The 16,630-nt window shown below is 50.4% G+C and overlaps 1 protein-coding gene and 1 long non-coding RNA gene across 5 annotated transcripts in view; one reads left to right on the top strand and one right to left on the bottom strand.

Annotated features, from left to right (window-relative positions):
- HIP1 (huntingtin interacting protein 1) overlaps positions 1-16,630 on the top strand; it is a 158,177-nt gene that overhangs the window by 71,358 nt on the left and 70,189 nt on the right. Inside the window, exon 1 of one of the 4 annotated variants that reach the window (XM_049111067.1) lies at positions 2,673-2,848. The exons of the other annotated variants lie outside the window; for them this stretch is intronic. Coding sequence (XP_048967024.1) covers positions 2,831-2,848 — 18 coding nt within the window. The 5' untranslated portion in view covers positions 2,673-2,830. Of the gene's footprint in view, positions 1-2,672; positions 2,849-16,630 lie in introns of those variants that run through there. 4 annotated transcript variants of the gene reach the window in all.
- Positions 654-2,482, bottom strand: LOC125755225 (uncharacterized). The gene is made up of 2 exons (XR_007411104.1): positions 2,309-2,482; positions 654-1,922 (listed from the first exon to the last, which is right to left on the bottom strand). It is a non-coding gene; the product is annotated as an uncharacterized LOC125755225 (long non-coding RNA).

Here is a 16,630-nt window from a genome sequence, read left to right as displayed (position 1 = left end):
CCCAAGGCTGACCTTTGAGCAGCATATTAATTTCCTGTGTTTGCTGTAACAAATGCTCATAAAGTTGGTGACTAAAACAACAGAAGCTTATTTTCTCCTAGTACTGGAGGCCAGAAATCTGACACCAGTATTCCTTGGCCAAAATCAAAGTGTTGACAGGGCCAGACTCCTTCTAGAGGCTCTAGGGGAAAATCTGTTGCTTGCCTATTCAAGCCTCTAGGGTCAGCCAGCATTTCTTAGCTTGTGGCCAGATCACCCCGACCTCTGGAACGATGCCTTGCCTCCTCTGTGTGTCAAATCTCCCTGTTACAAGGAAGGATACACGCGATCACATCTGGGATCCACCCAGATAACCCAGGATCATCTTCCCATCTCAGAATCCTAGACTTCATCATATGTGCATAGTCTTTGCCACATACAGTAGTATTTATAGGTCCCAGAGATTAGGACCTCTTATCTTTGGGGGCAGTCATTCAGCCTACTACAGGTGAAGTTTGGGAAAGTTCTTTCATTTGACCCTCCTGCCTCTGTGCAGTGCGAAGGAGGTGTCATCCCCGTTTTAATGAGAAAATGGGCTTTGGCTGGCTAGGGTGCCAGGATCTACTGGGAGACCTTGATCTATTTATCAGCCACAGGCCTAAGTGTTCATAATATTTTTCTTAAAGATGATTTATTTGAAAGAGCACAGCGGGGGTTGGGGTGGGGGAGCAGAGGGAGAGGGTGAAGCAGACTCCCCACTGAGCAGGGAGCCTGACTTGGGGGGAGGCGGCTGGATCCCAGGACCCAGGGATCATGACCTGAGCCAAAGGCAGAGACACTTAACGGACTGAGCCACGCAGGCGCCACTCATAATATTTTTGCAACATATGAAATCTTCCTTTTAAGAAAGAAGATCTTGGTACATTTAATCAGGCAACAAATAACCCCAAATTCATTTCTGTATTGGGTGAGTCCCACTGATTCACTTGGCCCTGATTTACCTTGGGGGTCAGGGTTGGTGGATGAGGAAGGAGTGGCATGCTTCCTTCCTGCCTCCTACCTCATTTGGGTTCATTCTTGTGGGCATGAATCAATAGAAGGAACTGTGGGAACCCAGCACACTGGAGCAGACCAGGGCAGCCTCCTGAGTCCCCTGGCTGGGGTATTGTGCCAGAAGAGCTGGGCTTGCCAGAGGCAGCACTGGTACAGGGCAGGACGGACTCAGGGTTAGACAGACAGACAGATCTGGGCCCAGAGATCCCTTACCTAGAGCTTAAGGGCCCCTTAATTGAGCCGGGAAATGGAAATCACCACTGCAGTGAAAGCCCCATACATTCCTGTACTTCTATTTTTATGTTTTTTATATCCTGCTGTTCTCACATCCCCCAAGGAGGCAGGCAGAGCAACAGCCCTATTTCATAGATTGAGAACTCAGATTCGAAGGGGAGGGGGCTGTCCTCCTCAGCCCTGTGGGCCCTGAGACCAGAGGGCCAGGGCTGTGAAGGGGTCCCATCACTTGTTCACTGGAAAGGGTTTTAGAAGCGGGGTGCTCCGTGGTAGCATGGGAAGCTCTTTTTGGCCTGGGCTGCACTGTTCTTAGTTAACTAAGGATTCTCTGGCCCCTTGTCCCCTGCCAGCTGTGTGACATGTCAGAAATCACTCCGGGGCTCTGGCCCCAGTTTCTCACGTGCAGTGTTAGTGGCCTCAGGTCCCTGCTGGGTTGGCTAGTGCCCCAAACCAGCACGCCTATCAGAGGATTTGAGGCAGCGTGCATTGAACTGTAGGCTTGGATGTCCAGGTTTTTCTGGAGACTGTACCGCAGAGGAGCATTCGCCCGCAGCTCTCTTCCGCCACCAGCTGTGTCTCCCGCGGAGAGGAGGGTCTGCCTCCCATTTCTCTAAGGGCAGCAGAGCACTGAGCAAGGCGTGGAAGGTTCCGGGATTCTGGCCAGGGAGAGACACGCAGACCGCCCTGAGAAGCCCATTTCCCTGCTTCCGGAAGGGCTGGCTCTGGTCACTCGCGCGGGGCTCAGAGCCTTCCGGGGATACCTGTTCCACTTCCTTCTGTTTGCAGACCCCAGACCCAACTGGGCGTCCCCTCCGGATGAGCCGCAGGAGGCCAACAACTGTTTCTGAATTCCGCCTTTGTGCGGGGAAGCCAGCGGGGAGGGGCCGAGCGGACCCCCTGCCCCACTGGAATGTCGGCCCGCGGCGCCCCCACTGGCCCCTGCGGTGCCGCCCCCCGCCCCCCGCCCCCCGCTCACGGCCTGAGCCCCGCCGATCCCACCGCCCAGACGCGCACACGCGCGCGCTCACGCCCCAACACTCACTCGGACGCACACTTCCTGGCGGGCCCGGCGGCCTCGCTCCCGGCTCGGCGATCCCGGCCGCCGCGGCTCCGGGAGAAGCGACCTTTTGTTATTCAAATCACACCCTCACCGCGCGCGGGGGCCGCAGGCTCCGGCCGGGGGGATCCGTCCGCCGCCCGCTCCGCCCTCCCCGCGCCCCCGCGCCCCCGCGCCCCCTCCCCGGCGCCTCCCGCCGACCGCCGGACTCCCCGGCCCCCGGGCCTCGGCCGCGCCGCCCCCGCCCCCGCCCCCGCCCCCGCCCCGGGGTGCGCTGCGGCTCCGAGCTCGGCCCCCTCCCCCTCCCCGCTCCCTTCCCCCTTCCCCCTTCCCTTCCTTTCTCCGGTCCAGCCTCGGTCCCGCCGCCGCCGCCGCCTTCCCCGGTCCGCGGGGGCTCTGCCGGCCGCCCTCGCCGCAGCATGGCACCACCGGGGTGGAATTAGCCGGGAGCAGCGTTTGGGGGACGCGGGATCTCAAGGGTTGGGGGGGTGCCCTGCAGCCTCGGTCATGGATGTGAACAAGATGGTAAGTGAAGAGCGGGGGCTCTGCCCTGGAGCCTCCCCTGGTCCCTGCCCCCACTCCCCCTCTTTTCCTCTCTCCCTCCCCGTCGGCTTGAACCATTGAAAGTTTCTGGGTTGTTGATCCTGTTCGTCGGCCCCAACTCCAGGCGTGCTGGAGGAGGGAGCGCGGCCAGGATGGTGGAGGCGGCTGGCGGACAGCGATGGGGCTCCGGGTTTCCCGCCGCGCTGCCACCGGGGCTGCCCAGGCAGAGGGCTGTTGAGCTCTCCTCTCAAATTGGGAAACCAGCCTGGTAGAGGGAGGGCGAGGCTCTGAGAAGGGGGCTTGTCCTATCCACTCTAGGGTCCCCTGCTTGCATACCTATTTAAGATTGATGGGAAGATTTTTGGACTGAGCCAATTGGGGGCACAGGCGGGTGACCTGGAAGGGCAGTGAGGAGGAGCTAGGACTTTAACCATCTTAGAAGGTGAGGAGGCAGGAATGGAATCCTTGGCATAGATGGGGGGATACTCTAGATATACCACTGGTAAACCCCAGCTGCTTTGGCTTGAGGACCGGACCAGCAAACACCTTTGCCTCTGAAGCATTGCAGTCCCTGGAGGGGCTGATCCATCTGCCACGGTAGCCCTGCACCGCCTGCCCCCCACCCCACCCCCAGCAACACAGTAGGAGCTGAACACATTGTTCAGTGATTGATTGGGGAATAGCGATCAGAGGGTAACAAGATGTGATTTGGGGGTCTCTGAGCACTTGGGGCAGGTTTTCTCAGAGGTCCCAAGTGGCTCCCACTCTGAATGCAGATTTAAGGGTGTCTGTGAGATCACTTGGTGGTCAGGCAGTCTGACCCTGGCCTTGACCAGAGGGTCCATTCCCATCCTCACCCTACCCCCAACCTTAGAACATTTGAGGGCCCTTGCGTCAAGCTGGAGAAGTATCTGTGATGGTCTGTGTTGGGTTGGGGTGTGTCTTTGTATCTGGGGATAAAAGAGGCCTGGGTCTGCCTGTTCCTTAGGGAAGAGAAGGTACTGGAATTTCAGTTCTTCTTGTACAGAATTAGGCTAGTTTTCCCCCAGAGAGCATTTTGAAGTTAACCATCTCTATCGAGAAGGCAGGTGAGCTCCTGGCCCTACCAGGCCTTTGGCATTCTGTCCCAGGTAGGGGACAGTGGGATGGGGAACAGAGAGGATAGGTGAGAGAGGTCACTTTCCTGGCAGCCAACCAGTCTCATTCTGAGTGCTGCCCTGGAGCTGGGTGCTGGATGCGGGGTCTTACTGGCTCCCATCTTCATGTGAGGACACATACCCATCCATGGTTGGGCAATGCTGAGAGGCTGGACCACCATTCCTTATGTGCGTACCATGAAAAGCTTACTTTCTTTGGGCAACTATTAGAACTACCCTTCAAAAAAAAAAAAAAAATCCCGTTTGCAGCTCTGAGGGTGGGGAGGTGGAAAATTGAGTAGCAGCCAGGTTCTTTTCTAGAGATGTCTTAGCAGGGTCAGAGTCACCTGTCCTGCATGGTGGAGCTGAAGCTCTAGTCCAGTGGCCACCAAATTATATCACCCGCAGCTTCCCTCTGGCCCTGAGCTAAGATTCCTACCAAAGCCTGGTCTATGAGGACCAGCTTACAGAGTTCGGGAACCTGTGTCTTTAGAGGTTTGTCACCTCTAATACTACCACCTCTCCATCCATCTACTCATTAACTCAACAGCATTTATTTAATATCTGTCATGTCTATAGCAAGTGCTGTGTGAGGGACACAAAAATATAACCTATGGCCTCCCTGCTCCTCTGGGTCCTTAGCATCTGGGTGGACGGATCCAGAGAGAGACAGGGGAACATAACAGTTAGCTATCAAATCAGGCCCTGACCAGAAGGCCACAGCTCCAAGGACTGTAGGGGTCTGCCAAGGAATTTGGGTACGGAGTTCAGATGGAGGACAAAGCCCAAGTCTGGCTCTTCGAGGCTGGGTAGGGTTGGCTCTGCTGAGAGCAGTGAGGGGCACTGCCTGTTGGAAAAGCCGTGGGAAGAGGAATAGGCAAGGCCATTGGGTGAGACCATCTTGGTGGCATTTGGCTGGGGCAGGTTTAGATCAGGAAATGTTGAGGGGCCAGATCAGAAGGGCCTTGAATGCTAGACAAGGTATTCGAACCTCAGCCTGTAGACACTGGGTAACCTCTTGAATTTGGGGCACAAGAGAGGTACATGGATTGCCTCTTTCCTCTTATAGCTTAGGGTCCAAACAAAAATGATATTAGGAAAAAAAAAAAGTGATATTAGGTTCTCATTAATCGCTGAGCACTCAATGCCCAGTCCAGATACAATTGTCCTCAGCTCTCTGTAAAAAACACAGACCCTGGACTGCGAGTAAGAACCTGACCCACCCCAGGGAATTGGCACCTGCTTCCCGTTTCTGCCAAAGGCCAAAGTTACTCTTCTCTTCTGACCACAAAAGCCCTCTGCCTGGTTTCAAGTCCTCACTCTGGGGGCTACTGGCTCCAGGGTCAACCTCAAACCCAGCATTTCAGCCACATCCTTGGCAGAGCCTGACATCAGCCTGGGGGAATTTCTCTTGCTTAACACTGAATGAGAAAAAGCAGATTATGGTTTACCTGATTCCCTACATGCTTTTGAGCAAGTGTGTTTGTTTTTTTTAACCTCTTAGCCTTATCTGTAAAATGAGAATAATAATAATACCTGCCTTGACAGCTGGAAATAATTCTTTCAAGGCATGAGACCTGGTATATAGTAAGCCCTCCTTACATAGTGGCTATTATGAAATGATGATTTCCACAGTCTCATCTGAGATGACTCTGAACCCCTCCCCCTCTTTCTTTTATTGTTTATGTGTTTATTTAAGTAATCAATACGTCCAATGTAGGGCTCAAACTCAGGACCTCAGGATCAAGAGTCCCATGCTCCTCCAACTGAACCACTCGATGTCCCCCCTTCTGTTTTCTTGATTGGCCTGAATAGTTGAGTATAGGCTATATTACAGTTGACTGCTCTTGGGGCCAGTTCTTCCAAATCTACTTCTTTTTCTGAATGAAGGTACAAATGATGGGGACAGTGGCTCCACTGCTGCTGCAAGTGATGAATTTTTGATGACCTCAGATTTCTGCCCAAGGGAGGGCTTGTTTAACATGGCACTGGGTGAAGTGCAGATGCTTTTTGGGGCTTGACAATGGGGTCTGTTTCTTTACTAACCACAGAGAATGCAGCGTTGTAATTGGGGGAAAGGAGCCAATGCCATCAAGTCTTAACAGAAGAACATATAGTTTATGTAATGATTTATATTTACATATTGCTCTACAGTTTACAAAGCATTTTCACACCTGCTCATGTTTAGTACAACCCCATGAGGAAGGCAGGGCAGAAATAACTAGCCACATTTCACAGATAAGAAAACTGGAGTTCAGGAAGTGAAGTCTGGATTCTATACAAGTAGTAGAACCAGGTTTTATAGCCAGTTCTCCTGATCACCAAAATGTACGCTATAGTGACAGAATAAATAAAGGGGAAAGATTCAGTGACCTGATTCTAGGATGGACACAAGCTGGTCTAAATAGACTGGAGTGGTGGTGGCCTTTGGCCTCTGGGTTCCATCAAGAAGGGTTCATGCCAGTCTATGTGGAGACTACACGCCTTGTCAGTTACCTACCGCTATTTTCAAAACTCGGATTTCTAAATCTCTGCTGCTCCCCTGAGTTCCCCCAGCTTACACAGCAGGAAAATGAGAGGGGTGGAGAAAAGGTGTTTCAGGTGTTCAGAGTAAATGATAATGGTGATGGGGCAGGAACAAGCTTCTGGTCGGCGTGTTGTCACTGCTGGTGTGTGCTTGTGTGTTTGCTGGGCTGAGGAGCGGTGTAGGAAAAGGAAGTGCTGAGCTGGGGGAAATCCCTGTGCAGAATGATGCCAAGGATTCTCCTTGCAGCCCAGATAGGCTGATAGCTTCGTGGAAAGGGGTGTGTTCTCCCACTTAGGGTCTGAGCTCAATATATTATGAATTAAGGCTGGACATGGGTGACCAGCTCGGTGAAATTAGAGCATGCTTTCAGCTCTGGGTTACAGACTCGGTACAGGTTACAAGCTGCCTTTGAAAGAGTGAAGTAGATTAGAAGCCATCCAGGTGTATTACATCTAACTAAGAAGGTAAGCATTCGTTCACAAAATGCTTTGGTTGTGTACACACGTGCACAGAGGTAAGGCCTGGCTGTGTAAAATGCATTTTTGACTGTGGTCAGAAGCAAAAAAGGTTTGAAGCCTCTGACCTAGAGAAATGTCCAGAGGAGTCCAAGGAGGATGTCAACCTCATAAGATGAGTAAGTAGTTTAGCCTGTAGAAGAAGACCCAAGAAGAGCCGATGGTTGTCTTTGACTCACTGAGCACTGTTGAGACAAAGAAGTAATTTATGTATTCCACATGTATCTGGAAGGTGGGATTTGTTTCAAGAGGGACTAGATTTTGGCTGGCCAGCACTCCCCATAGCAGAACCATTCTATGGCAGAATCAGTTCTCTGGGGAGGGGTAGAGAACCTGTCTGCCCACTGGAGCTGCCCACTGGAGGAGTCTGGCCTCCAAGTCCTTGCCAACCTTGGAGACTGGCTCAGCATCCAGGCTTTGGGAGCCTCAGAGACCTGTGCATGGATGGCTGAGGACTAACCTGGCTGGTATCACAGGGAATGTGTGTCCACAGATCCTAACCTTGTGTGCTCCCCACCATGGTTCCTAAAGTTCAACAGAGCATCGTGGCTCAGCAGCCTTCTTCAGACAGTCTGCAGAAGGTCAGGGATTGTGGATGACTTTGGCCTCAGCCAGGTGCTAGCCAGAAAGGAAATCTGTTATTTGCCTCCTTCAAAAAAATGCTTAGAAAAAAAAAGAGTTTTGATCTCTCATCTGATTGCTATGTCTTATTGTCACTGATCACAAAGATTGTTATCTACCAGGATGAGGTTCAGTTCAACTCACACATGTATTGGATGCTCTCATTGTGTGCAGGCCCCTGGGTGTAGATATTAAGATGTGGATGGCCAGGATGTAGGGAGAAATAGACACTCCCCTGAAATGCATTGAGTGGAAAGACACATAGATACTTGTAGGTGACAGAAAACTCTCACCTGGATTCTTTTCTCCCTTAAAACATCCTTGAGAAGCAGAATTCAGTGTCCTCAGGGGCTCTTCTAGGTCTCCCTGCCAGGCAGGGGCTAAGTTCAGAAGCAAATATAGGTTTTAGGACAGTTCAGCCCACTGTGCTCTGTGACCCAGAGACCCACCAATCCCTGCCATCTACCCCACCACCACCCACTTCCCCCACAGCTGGGTGATTTTCTCAAAGAGCACGTCCAGGGGCTGTTTCCGTTCCACCTTTGTCTCCTTTCTTGCTGGAGAGGTCCCAATCCTAAACCAGACAGGCACGTGGTCTGGCAGCTGCCTCTGAACCAAAGGATTCCAGCAGCCAGACAAAATGCATGCTGCCCCGGGGCCCTAAAGAAATTAAGCACAGGTCTTTTAAGGAAGAAAAAAAAAATCCCCATGTCATCTTTAGATTCCCTGAAGTCCTAATGAATCTTTGATCTGGAGGTGATTTCTCAAGTAGAAAGGGATCAGAGGGTAGGAAGCACATATATAAATGTGAATGGGAGGTGGCTGGAGTCCGAGGCACCATCCCCTGTGTCTGGAAGATCAAGGAGCAGCTTCTGTGCCCTGAGGCTGCCCTAGAGGTTTATCATGGGGCTTTGGAGTCACATAAGCCAGAGGCTAAATCTTGATGCCACACTTTCCTCTCCAGGACCATGGACAAATTAGTTGACCTGTCTTGGATGAATTGGTGTCCGCAGACTTAAGAGGTATTGACGTGGTCTGTTTAAAGTTCTTGGCACATGCAGAGGCTTAGTAAGCCATGCTGTAATTATTAGTTTCTTTGCTTATTCATTTAGGCACCAAATGAAGTCTTAAAACTCTGCTAGTAGGGCCATGAGGCACGTTGTAAGTAATTATGGTACACGCGGTAAAACACATAGAGTGCATTTGAGGAACGTGGGAAAGTAGGGATGGGGCGGGGATTAATGGCCTGGCACCAGAGGGGGAGCTTCGTGGAGAAAGCTGGAGAAAGAGGGGAAAGATTCTTCAGAGGGGAAGGCAAGTGAGGGCATTTCAGGCAGAGAGAGCCACACATGCAGAGGCATGAGGTCAGGAGAGTGCCAGGTATGTTCAGGAGCTCCCTGCGGTTTAGGCTAGAAGAACAGGTGCAGCCTCTGTCTCGGTGGAACCAGCAAAGTACCCAGGAGGTGAGATCCAAGGCCTTTTATACGTCAGTGCTTCCTGGAGGAGGTGGTATTTCATCTGTGTGATGAAGAAGGAGGAGCAGCTGTCTCATTGATGGAAAGCCACCGCGCACCCGTAGGTGGTAAGTGAATGGGTGGTGACGTCAGGAAGAACCGTGGCAGCACGCTGAGTGGGTTTGCTAGGAGCAGGGCCAGAGGAAGGAGGAAAGAGGGATGAGCAGTGCCAGGTGAGAGACCCACATCGAAATAACCAGATCTTCTGGCAGAACTGGCAAGAGAGGCTGTCCCTGTGTGATGATCACTTCGGGATGTTCAATTCTGGCCAGCAGGCCTACATACTTCTGGTCTCAGGGCTGGAGGTGGCCCACACTAGGACCAGGGTAAGCGTGGGAGCCACAAGCCTGGGTATTTTGGAAATGAGTGTTTCATTAACTTTCTTTCCTGGCTTCTCTTTGGAGCACTCAGTTCAGCCTTGTGTTCTGGGACCTAAAATAGTGTTCTCCTGCTGATGTGTCTCCGGCTAGATTGTTTGGAAAGTAGTCTTACCAAATCATGGTCTCCCTAACCCTGCTTGCACAAAGATGCATGTCAGCAGTCTTGGTGCTAGACGGTGTCAACCGGGGGCCTGGCCCTTGTCCCTTTTGTCCTCTACATATGTCTAGGTTGTTCCCTGAGTCGGCACACCATGAGGCTCTATGCCAGGCACTGAGACCATAAAAGGGAATGGGATAGTTTGAAGGCTTCTGTCTTCAAGGAGGTGGAGGCAATTATAATAGAGCATGGTAAGTGCATTGTTAGAGATTTAAGGAAAGTCCATAGAAGCTCAGAGGTAGGGATAATTAATTCTGCCAAGTGGCACAGGAGGTGGGCTGAAGAAGGCATTCATTCGTTCATTTATTCAGAAAATATGGAGGGGTGCCTGGGTGGTGTAGTTGGTTCAGCATCCAACCCTTGGTTTCTGCTCAAGTCTTGATCTCAGGGTCATGAGATCATGCTCTGAGTCAGGCTCTACACTCAGTGTGGATTCTGCTTGAGACTCTGTCTCTCTCCCTCCTGCTCATGTGCATTCTGTCTCTAAGAAATAAATAAATTGGGATCAGCGGTTTAGCGCCTGCCTTCGGCCCAGGGCATGATCCTGGAGGCCCAGGATCGAGTCCCACATCGGGCTCCCCACAGGGAGCCTGCTTCTCCCTCTGCCTGTGTCTCTGCCTCTCTCTCTCTCTCTCTCTCTCAGGAATAAATAAACAAAAATCTTAAAAACAAAAAAAAAAAAAAAGAAGAAGAAGAAGAAGAAGAAGAAGAAAGAAAGAAATCTTCCAAAAAAAGAAAGAAAATACTCACGGAGTACTCTTCATATGCCAGGTGCCGGGGACACTTAACCAAACCAGAGATCCTTGCCTTTGGCATTGACCTCCTGTGTGTGTGTGTGTTGGGGATGGGGTGTAGGCAGGAACAGTAAGTGCAAACAAAATAGTGTCGGGTGTTGGAAGGTGGTAAATGAGCCAGACAAGGAATGGGGAATACAGACATGGCCAGTTGCCCTAAGGATGCCAGAGTCAGAAGTGTCATGCCCAGTAAGGGTTTTCCTTGGCTCTCAGTGGCCCTTGGGATCCCTAGTCACAGTCTGCTTGGGCTTACTGTCCAGTTGAAACCGTGCATCCAAGCATGGCTATTGACTCTTTGTTCTTAAACAATTGTCTGAATCTGACCTCAGGGCACTTGCCCCACATCTCAGCTCCCCTCCCTGCAGTCCATTCAGCTTGGCATCCAGGAGTCAGCCGTACTTTACTGAGAGTGCTGGAGGCTCATTGATTCCTTCCAAACTTGAAGACATTGCCTCTTAGTTCCAACAAACCCCCATGAACGGAGCCAAGTGTCAAATGAGCAGCTCTCCAGCAGTGGTGATGGGGGTGGTCATGGTGTCATCAACAGTGAAGGTGGCCCTTTCAGCTGTAGTAACAGCAGCTAGAATGAGGGTGGGGTGACAACTTGGTTTCCTGCTGCTGGACTCCTCTCTTTGAATCCTGGGCCCTTTCTGTGGGGCAGGTTTTGTCCATGTGTTGGTTTCTCAGCTCCTGAGGTGACCCGGCCATGAGTGCATTGGCCTCTGATGCTGTGGCTCAGGGAGCCTAGGGCTCCTGCACCCTGGGTACTTTTAACACCACAAAGTTGTTGGTGGTCTTCAGCAGCCACAGTGAGGAAATAGGGTCACCCACTGAAAAATGTTTAACTTATGCTATTTTTTTTTTCCAGAAAAAATAGGAAAGGGTGTAAAGAAAGAAAGATCGAGTACCCTTCTAGCATCCCAGACACTATTGCTAACAAGGATCTTTGGTATAGATCCATACAGATTTTGTGTGTATGTGTGTGCACTAGTGCCCATATACACACATGGTAGGTTGAGTCATATAAAAGTGCTGCTTTTAGAAATCAAAAATGGCCAAATTATCACTTGATTCAACCAAATATATGTGCATACACAACAGGTACACACTTATTTAAACAAAATGGGACCACACAATAATATAGGTTTGTAAACTTATAAACAGTGTATGAGAATGGTCAAGGACATGGGTCCTAGGGTTCAAAATCAGTATCTACCACTTACTCACCTGGGCAGGTTACCCCTGGGCAGGTTCCTAGGGTTCCCTGTCTCAGGATTTACCCCCTTATAGTGGGGTGGTGGGGAGGGAGGATAATCATAGTATCTTCTAGAGAGTTACGGCGAAGGCAGAGGACTTAGTGTGTATGTGTTATATTATCATGTTTCCAGATGAGTAGAAAAGACCTGTATCGTTTCATTGTAATCAGTACCCTATTAGTAGACATTACGCTATGTCCCATTTCCTGCCGTGGAGCTGACATCCTTGTACACACATGGAAAAGTGACTATCTGTTCACCACTTTACACTTTAAAGTACTTGGGCTTTAAAGTTTTAGCTGTATTATTATCACACAATTTTTTATTATAGAAATGTGTTTGAGATATAAGATTGTGTATATTCAAGACTTACAACACGTTAATTTCTCTTGTTTATATATTAGAATATGATTGCTGTCGTATTGATAAAAGTTTTAGCATTTTTAAAAGATTTTACTTATTTATTTATTTAGAGGGAGGGTGGGTGAGGGGCAGAGGAAGAGGAAGAGAATCTCAAGCAGACTCCAAACTGAGCATGGAGCCCAACACAGGGCTTGATCTCATGACCCTGAGATCATGACCTGAGCTGAAATCAAGAGCCAGATGTCTAACCGACTGAGCCACCCAGGCTCCCCAATAAAGGTTTTAGTGTTTAAGAATCCTTATTAATGTGTTTCTAGCTGAGTGGTGGGTATGGGAGAACGTATCTGGACTGTTGTGTATAATTCTGTGAATGGGGTTCCCTGGGCCCAGCCCCTTCCCCATTTGTTTTTCCACACTCCAGCAACAGGTCACCGCACTGGGCACTGGCCCTCACTTCTGTGCCTTGCTGCTGGCCTCTCCATTCCACCATCCCTGCAGGCCCCTCCTCAGGCCAGTGATCTGGTTAGGCAGTTCTTCCTCCAAGGGTAGACCCCCGTGCCAGTCCTGCAGTCTTGGTCAGATACCCACCCCAGGGCCCCTGAATATTGCATTCATCAGTATCTCCTCTCTAACTGGCTGTGCACACAGGGCACTCACATCTGACTCATCCGTGAATTAACTTAGTGCAGCACTTGACGCCTAGGTGCTCAATATATGTTTGGTGGGTGAGTTTTAAGAGTGAATAAAGTCTCAGATGACTAAACTAACGGGGGCCAGTTGGGACCAGATCCTGAAAGCTTACAGTGAAGCATTGAAGCATTTTCCCCGTGTATAGTGGTGAGCCCCTGAACATGCCTGGCATGCTTGGAGCTGTGCTTTAGAAAGAGGGATCTGGCCATTTGAGCTCCCAGGAGCTAGTGGCCCAGAGACTAGTGGGATGTCAGGCCTGCATGCCCAGGTGGGGGTTCACGCTGCCCGAGGCCCTTTGGGTGACCCTCCCCATCTTGAACCTCGAGGCTCTTACCCCCTACTTCCCTAAGGAGGGGCTCTCCTTCACTCAAGAAACAGAAGTGAGAATTCTTGGCTACTCTGCTTTCGGAGGAAGTCATATCAGAGCCACTGATGATGATGAAATTCACCTCCGGAATTAGCAACCACCACCTCACCACTTTTGCAAACTGCATAGCAGCTCCTCCCCAGCTTATGACTTCCTGGGTTCTGGGCCAGAGGTATCCATCAGGGCTCCTTGCCTGCCAGCAGGGAGATTCCATGGCCTCCCCAGGGTGACCAGGCCCTGCGCTGTCCCTGCATGTCCTTCTCTTTGGCTCTGACATGAGATCTGTGAGGCTGTGCTTTGGTTTTGTGTTGCTAAGGAATCCAGTTTCTGGGGGCTAGGGCTTGACACAGACCAGTGTGTTCTCTCAGTGGAAATGAGGCTGACTTTTCCTTCCCAGGCCCAGAAGAATAGAGCTTGGGATCAGTGGGGTTGCACCTGGAGCAAGATGTTGGCTCAAATCCTGGCTCTGCCATTTACCAGCCAGGTCATCTAGCTAGCCAGGCATCCCAGCTAGTTTGGCAAATCACTGCACTGTCCCAAGACTCAGTTTCCCCATCTCATCAGTGGAGTTGGCAGCCCCGGTGTGACCACAGGGTTAAATGACATAATGTGTTCAAATGAGTCTGGAATCTATTACAGGCCAGGAAAGGTTAATTGAATTGGAGAATCAGAGCTTGAACCACAATGAGGTAGAGACTATTCAGTCTGCATTTTAGATAAGGAGATTCGAGATCCAAAGGTGATGGGTGGGGCCAGGGGGAGTGGAAGGAAGTTGAAAGAAGAATTGAGAGGGAATCTCGACCTTCTGCCTTATACTTCCTCTGCTTTGCCCAGACTCCTGCCCCCGCCCCGTTCCCTGCAACACACACATCTGCCAAAGCAAGCACCAATTTCGTGTCTCCTTCCTGAAAGGCCTCGTTGAAAAAGAAGCACACAGAAGTGATCAAGTGTATCAGTATCGATTCCATGGAGGTCCAAGCAGTTCTAAAGCTGGAAGGCAGTGGGAAGGAGGGGGAAGAGTTAGCGTGAGAAACAAAGAGGGGATGGGAGAGAACTGGCAGGGAGAAGAGGAGGCAGAGAGGGCTGGCTTCATTTCTTTTCTTCAGGCTGCTGTGTAACGGGCCTCCGGTGCTGTTCCCTGGCAGGCCCACGCATTCCCCTGGTCGATGCAACTCACCCACTTTCCTAGACAACACTTCTGCCTTCTCCTCCCCTGCCCTCACTCTCAGCCCCTGACCTTGCTTCCTGTGTCAATTGTGAAAAGAGACATAACCCTGAGAAACCTTGCACAAGCCCCTGGCAGCCATCTGTTGACCCCTGTGTCTATACTCTGTGATGTGTGCTGGTGCGTGACAAGGTGGCTGGCTTCTACTGTGCACTAGACCCTTTCCCCCTTCCAGTGACACTCCATTCCTGACCTTCACGTCTACACAAACGTGTTATAATTTCTCCCATTTAAAACTAGGCAACCCCGCCTCCTCCGGTCTCATCCTCCTTGCTGGCCCTTGCTGACTCCAGCTCCCCTTCTTGCTGAGTTCCCCTTCAGACTCTGCCCCCATCTACTCTACCAAAAAGCCCAAGGTCACGATGATGTTCAATTTTCAGCTGTCATCTGCTTGATCCCTTGGTAGCTTTCGCAACCAATCGCTCCTTGTTGAAATACAGCTCTTCATGTGCCTTCTGGAGTGCAACACTCCTGGTTTTCCTTCTGCCTCATGGGCTGTTTCTTTTGTTTCCACTCCTCATTCCCCCCAACTTTTTCTTGAGTGTCAGGTATCCTCAGGCTGTCCCCAGAGGTCTCATCTGCACTCACTCCTTGGTGATCTTACCTTAATCTTAGACTTAAATCCCATCTATGTGTGGATGGCTACCAAATCAACTGATCTAGCACAAATCTCTTCCAAATTCCAGGATTGCTCCCCGCCACCCCACCTTGGACCAATTAGAGTTCCATTCGGGATTTATCTGATGGGCATCTCATACCCCCCTCTCGCCTGCCCAAACCAGATCATGTCTGCCCCAGACCTACCTATTCGTCCTTTGGTTCTCTATCTTGCTGGTGAGAACTCGGTCCTGCACACTGGTCTGGCATATAATCATGGTGCCATCTTTGACTCCTTTCTTCCTTCCACACACCCTATGTCCATATCATCAGCAAACCGTGTCAGCTTTTCTTTCAAAATCTATCCAAATCCATCCACATCTGAGCACTTCCACCACAACCAGCCTGGCCTGGACACCCTCCGTAATCTCTGGCCTGAATTCAGCTGCATCTCAGCTGTTCCCCCTGCTTCCCTGCTTGTCCTTGCAGTGCCAGCACAGCACCAGAGGGGTCCTCTAAAAAAGGAGTCTGGTCATGGCACCTTTTGTTCAAAACTTCTCAGGGGCTCCTGTTTCCATCAGAACAAAGGCTGGTCCTTGCGGTGGCCTGCATGACCCCTTGCCATTCGGCCTCTCCTACCTCTGACTGCAAGGCTCTAGCCACAGTTAACCCCCCTCCTGCCAGGTAGGCTCTGCCTAGAATTCTTCCCCAAAGTATCTCTCAGGCTTGCTTCCTCATCAGCCTCTGTCGCCTTCTAGTGCAACCTTCTTTGGTGACCCTGTATACAGTTACGACACCAGCCCCATTCTTGGCCCTATAGCATCTATTACCAGCTCAGACACCATAGATTTTATTTGTTTCCTCACTATCAGCCCCTCTCTCTCATTCCAGTGTAAGGTCCATGAGGCAGGTGGCTCAGTCAGTTGGATGTCCAACTGTTGATTTCAGCTCAGGTTATGGTCTCAGGATTGTGGGATCAAGTCCCCACATTGGGCTCCAAGCTCAGCAGGGAGTTTGCTTCTCCTTCTCCCTCTCCCTCTTCCCCTCTCCCTACTGCCACGCATGTGCTCGCAAGCTCTCACTCTCAAACAAATGAATAAATAAAATCTTAAGAAAAAAGATCCACAGGGCAGAGATGTGGTGTTTTGGTGCATAGCTGTATTCCTGGAATAGTGCCCCACACATGATAGGCCTTCAGGAAATATGTGTCGAATGAATTGGTGAATGTGTAAAGATTTTGGAGCAGTTGCTTCCTGAGCTTCGGGAAGCCTGGAAGAAATCTGAATGGTCCCTAAGAATCAGGTGAAATATAGAAAGAGGTGCCAGAGAGCTGGGCTGGGTATCTTTGAGAAGAAAATAGATGACCATCTGTAATGGGGCCAATTCTATAGTTGGCCAGACTACATGGGAGGAGAGCTATTTTTCCGAGCCTTATGTAACAGATGTGGTTTTGTGTAAATCACACTTCTGTAAATGGAATCCTATTTTAAATGCACTAGCAGAGATTGCTATTTAAAGAAATCTAATGCTAGATTCTTTTGTAAAATGAATAATCTTCTAATTTGTCTTTAGTGTCAATTCATATTTTCCCTCCCCCCAAAATGTTATATGGACTTAAATCA

This window comes from Canis lupus, chromosome 6 (genome assembly GCF_003254725.2).
Source record: "Canis lupus dingo isolate Sandy chromosome 6, ASM325472v2, whole genome shotgun sequence".
Classification (NCBI taxonomy): Eukaryota; Metazoa; Chordata; class Mammalia; order Carnivora; family Canidae; genus Canis; species Canis lupus.
The sequence above is the reverse complement of the archived record's forward strand: the minus strand, read 5'-3'. Positions and strand labels throughout refer to the sequence as shown.